Source organism: Pterocles gutturalis, unplaced genomic scaffold, assembly GCF_000699245.1.
Source record: "Pterocles gutturalis isolate BGI_N339 unplaced genomic scaffold, ASM69924v1 scaffold4772, whole genome shotgun sequence".
Classification (NCBI taxonomy): Eukaryota; Metazoa; Chordata; class Aves; order Pterocliformes; family Pteroclidae; genus Pterocles; species Pterocles gutturalis.
The window spans coordinates 109,542-114,395 of record NW_010107760.1 but is presented as its reverse complement, the minus strand read 5'-3'; the positions used below and the strand labels follow the sequence as shown (position 1 = coordinate 114,395).

Sequence of the window (4,854 nt, the reverse complement as noted above, 5' to 3'; positions counted from 1 at the left end):
CCAAGTCTGTTGCCAGCTCGTGCTGCAAGATACATAAACTCGCCTTTCAGGGTCTCACTGCAAGTTCTTAAGGATTTTGCAGTACAGAAAGGAAAAACCACTCCTCTACCTTTCCACCTTCTCTCCTTCCAAATGCACTTTTTAGGCTGTCCTGTGGTTTGATTAAAGTTAACAAAGGATTGTGATATCTCTTGATCAGATAGATTTTTTTCACTTACATTATGGTGAGGTTTTTTAACACTGGATCTCACTGGAGTGGTGGTTCACAAATAGATTGTCAATTCTTCAGGCAGAGCCTCCATTGTACCAGCGGTTACATTTAGAGAACCCTACAGCTTAAGACAAAAATTACTTTTTTCCTCACTGCAGAGCTTAACCAGTAGGGTCCAGGTCATCTTCTTCAGTAAGACAGAAACTTTTTACTGTTCTGCCTACTTAAAAATAAAATGGAGGAGCAACTCCTCCCTGGCAAACCAGGAGACCCTCAGTTTTGGGGGTATATGGAGTTTGCATTGAAGAGAAGCTGGGTTGGAGGGCACAGACTTTGAGACAAAACATGCCACTTTATTCCCATAGACAGCCAGTTCAGCCAAACTGGGGATTACTGAAGTCTGTGGGACTGCCTTCCCTCGTTTGCCACCTTCTCATTGATTCAGAGCATGGGGAATTGTTCGGCCGTGTGGCAATAACACCAGCTGTAATATGCGTCTGATAGTGAAAGAATGAACAGTTTGTTCTCCCAGAAAGATAGAAAGTGTTTGGGTTTTTTTGTTGTTTGGTTGGGTTTTTTTTCTTTTTTTTTTTCTTTTTTTTCTTTTTTTTTTTCTTTTTTGTTGTTGTTGTTGTTTTGGTTTTTTTTTAAGATAAGTAAAAAATCCTCCGTGGGTCATTTTAGGCTCTCAGAGAAACTTGACTATGCTGAGTGAGTGTGGTCCCTGGCCGAGCCAATAGGGGTGGCCAGGCACAGGCAACACTTGTATCCCCCGAGAGGGAGGAGGGGTGAGGGAGCCAGAAGATATAAGCTGAAACAAAGCCGTGCTGTCCTCCTGAGTCATTCGCATACACTGGATGGGTAAGGCTTCCTGCTTCCTGGGACACAGAAGTGGGGTCATGATTCTAACAATGGATGCTGGTAAGTCACTTTTTATTAAATTTGTCTGTCTTTTTTTTTTTTTCCTGGGAAGACTCTCCTCCCCCACCGCAGCTGAAAAGAAGGTATCTGTAAACTGGGAAGCTGAATTGTTAAATACATGCTTACTCCAGTCTTCCCAAGCTGTGTGCACTTTGCTGTGTGCTACACTGGTGTTATTTCTTGACTGTTACTCATTGAAGCACATATCCTCTCTCACAGTTGAAGACCTTGATATCAAAAGTGTGTCTGTTAATTTGTACTTCTGTCTTAATGGGGACAGAACCTGTGGTCTGAGAAGTACATGATGTTGCACTCTCTTCCATAACAGAGGTGACAATCTCTGGAAGATATATGCTAGATCTGACGCTTGCTGTAAAGAGCTAGTGGTGAACTAATGTATTGGCTGTGGCTTCCTCTACTCTGTGTTTACAGAAATTTTGTACTGGGGAGGAAGAGGGAGAAGCTGTTGCATTTTTGTGGTTGTCAGTTCTGCTTTGTGTTTATAGCTAGGAAAGTCTATGTGAAAAGAGCACACACAGGATTTTTTTTTTTTTAATTTGGTGCGAAAGTGGAATCTTTAACATAGTTCCCTGTGTGATAGGGAGAATGAAAGCAAACAGTAAAATGTACAGTGGTTTCTATGAAAGAAACAAACAATCCCAGTCCTGCTCCTTGAGAGGGGGTGTGTTTCCATGTCATAACTTGCATCCTTCAAATTCCTCAGTAATAAAAGACCCCAGATTTTAAATGGTTATGGATAGGGGATAAAGCACCAGTGGTTGTGTTCTGGCAGCATGCTCACGGCTGCTGTTTCTCTTACCAGATGCAAGCATGGCTGCTGCATTTTTAAGAGTTCTGTTGAACTTTTGTCAGCAATTGGTTCAGCTATGTTTTTTCACTGCAGTGCAGAAGCATTACAAGCCATGTTCAAAGCAATAAACTTATTCGGGCAGATCTTCCTGGTCTGTTTTATCTACTTGTCACATGCTCAGATAATTCCACGCTAATGAAAAGCTCGCTGTCCCCTGTGCATCTGAATTGATTCAGTTAGGCATTCACTAGGGCCTAAAGGGAATCTCTCTGCCTTCTTCCAGCTCTTTGACTTCTCTGAGACTTGCAAAAGGTGACCCAGCTGGGTTCTTCATGCACAATTTAGAGAAGATAGCAAACCACTTCATTTAACCCACCCAAACTTAATTGAAGTTGCTTTGTTGTCATCTGCGTAAGCAAGATTGAAACCAGTGACTCTTTTTGTATTCAATGTATGTCATGTGCTTTGCAAATCAGTTAAAATCCAGGCCCTTTAATGGAGATGATAAAATTTAATCCAAGCTCGGAGAGTGGAATGGCATATGGGTGACAATTTTCCATGACATGGAGGATGATGATTTTTATATTTTGACCCTTTCATTAGAGTTGTTTCTAGTGGAGCCAACTTTCAGGGCTTTCTCAAAGCAATTTAAATACTGGGAATTAGAAATCCCCTTTTCTCTCCACTGGTGCAAGAAAGATGGATGCCTAGATGGTAGATGTCATGCCCAGTATTACAGGAGGATGTCCTGGCAACGTTCAGGATTTATATGCTCATGGGAGATACGGATCCAGACTTTGCCCACAAGACACTTCCTCACCTTTGAAGTAGCAGAGTTCCTGTACTGCACTGGAGTAATTTATCTCTTTATTTTGGAAAGACTGTGGAGATGTTAGCAATATATGGTTTTTTTTAAAAAAATCTTTTATTTGCATATACTTACATACTTGTGTTGAGTGATTTCTTTGCACTGTGAGGTGAAAGATAATCCTGCTTACCTGTACTTCACTTGATCCAAATGTGTATTTTTTTCCGGAACATTGTCACTGCACTAGTTTCTCCAGAATTGCTGTGTTCTAGTAGTCCCACTGGTAGTTTTCAGTTATGTTGACAAGTATGGTTAGTAAACATATGTTTTGGAAGCTTCCTTAAGAATTCTTAAATCATAGTTCTCAGCTTCTTTGTGGGGAAAATGGTTCTGCCTACCTGAATGTAAACATTGTAATACAAGGATTTATAACAGTGAGTTCTAGTACTTCTGAAGTGTATTTAATTTACAGAAAAAATCTTCAAGCAATTCAGTGCTTTATCCCTTAATCTGGGATGCAGATAGTGCTCTATCTGCCTGGTTTTGCCCACCTTTTAAAGCTGAGCTTGCTCTTCTTAGAACTGTTAGATTATTTCAAATGTTTGCATTACAAGTCAGGGCTGATAATTTTTTTTTAATGGGCATCAAATTCTTCAGCTGTTTTAACAGAACAAAACTTCTGTTCCTTAAGATAATTGTGACAATACTCATCCACTTATTTCAAATTTTATTAAGTGCATTTTGTTCTGCTGCATTTGTCTTTGCAGCTTTTAATTTCCTGCAGGAGCAAGACTAAAAAAGTTTTGGTTGGGGGGAATAAAAAGGAAAGCTGCAAGATCGAGTTGATAGTATAATTGGATTTGAAGCAGCTATGGGCTGGGACTGTTGCAACAGCTGATTTGATCCTTCTGAGTTTCAAGAGCTATTTATGGTAGATTAGCTGTATCAAAGCTCTACTGTTCCAACCATAAAAGGTTGGTCCTATGTGAAGTTGCCACACTGCATTTGGCTTAGTCCTCTGAGGTTGGAGAGCCTATAGCTTTTTATGTGGATGAATTCAGTGATGGATGGGAATACTGAAGGCAGATCAAGGAATAACATTGTTGAGGACTTCAGATGGCAGCGAACTCTTAAAAGGAGATTTTCACTAATAAATTTTTTGCTCTAGTATTTGGAATCAGCACTTGGATATAGCTCCTGCATATTTACTGCATTTGGTGAACGCATACTTTTAGGAAAGTGCTGTTCTAAATTTATCTGACTTATCTGAATCATCTTGACTGCATGTGTACTTGCCAGCCTTGCGTGTTGATATTTGGTAACTTTTGTGAAGTCAGTTTTCTGTTTTCTTAGTGGGTGAGTGTTAGGTCCTTTGGAAAGGAATCTTAGGTGAAGTGATAAACTTCTCTAAAACAAGAATTATGAAATTCCTGGCTAAAGAGAGCTTCAGGCATTATCAGTAACTATTTTAAGAAGACTTTGAGCCCTTCTGCTGCATCTGTATCTTCTTTTTTTCCTCCCTCATGTAAAGGCAGACAAGTGGATTTTTTACAGGATTCTGAAGTAAGTAGCACCTCATTCGGAGAGCTTGCACGCAGTCGCTTGAGCCAGTTGTTTGAAAATATTTGCGGCTTTGTCAGGTTGAAATGTGAGTGGTTTTATTCCAGCCTATGCATGCCAGTCATTCGGTCTTCCTTAAGGCATTTTGTGTTTTTTATTTTTGTGGTTTTGCTTAGAGGATGAGTTCATTCTGCTATGAATGGAAAGTCCTGTCACTGGTTAATTTCGATGTGAGGTGTCTCTATTTTCATTTTCAGTTTTAATATATTAACCTTAGCCACAGTGCTACAAGCAGCTATAAGAATACATCTATAAAAACAACATTTTTCAGTGATAGTTTTCTCTTGTGTTTAAGAAGTTCTATAAACACCTGTGAATACTGTTGAACTGGATAACACTGTTGTATTTTGAGACTTGGAGTGTTCTGAAGAAAGCTTCCTCCAGCTTTCCATTCTTTTATTTTTAAACATTATCCGGACACCACAGGTGAAAGTTACTGGCACTGCTTTACCTTCCTCTCCTGCAGCAGTATCAGCTGTTAAA

At 39.7% G+C, this 4,854-nt stretch overlaps 1 protein-coding gene across 1 annotated transcript in view; it reads left to right on the top strand.

Moving 5' to 3' along the window:
* Nucleotides 1–1,068: 1,068 nt before the first annotated feature.
* SVIL (supervillin) overlaps nt 1,069–4,854 on the top strand; it is a 105,759-nt gene continuing 101,973 nt past the window's right edge. Inside the window, exon 1 of the mRNA XM_010088215.1 lies at nt 1,069–1,132. Within this exon, the coding sequence (XP_010086517.1) occupies nt 1,069–1,132 (64 nt within the window). The remainder of the gene's footprint in view (nt 1,133–4,854) is intronic.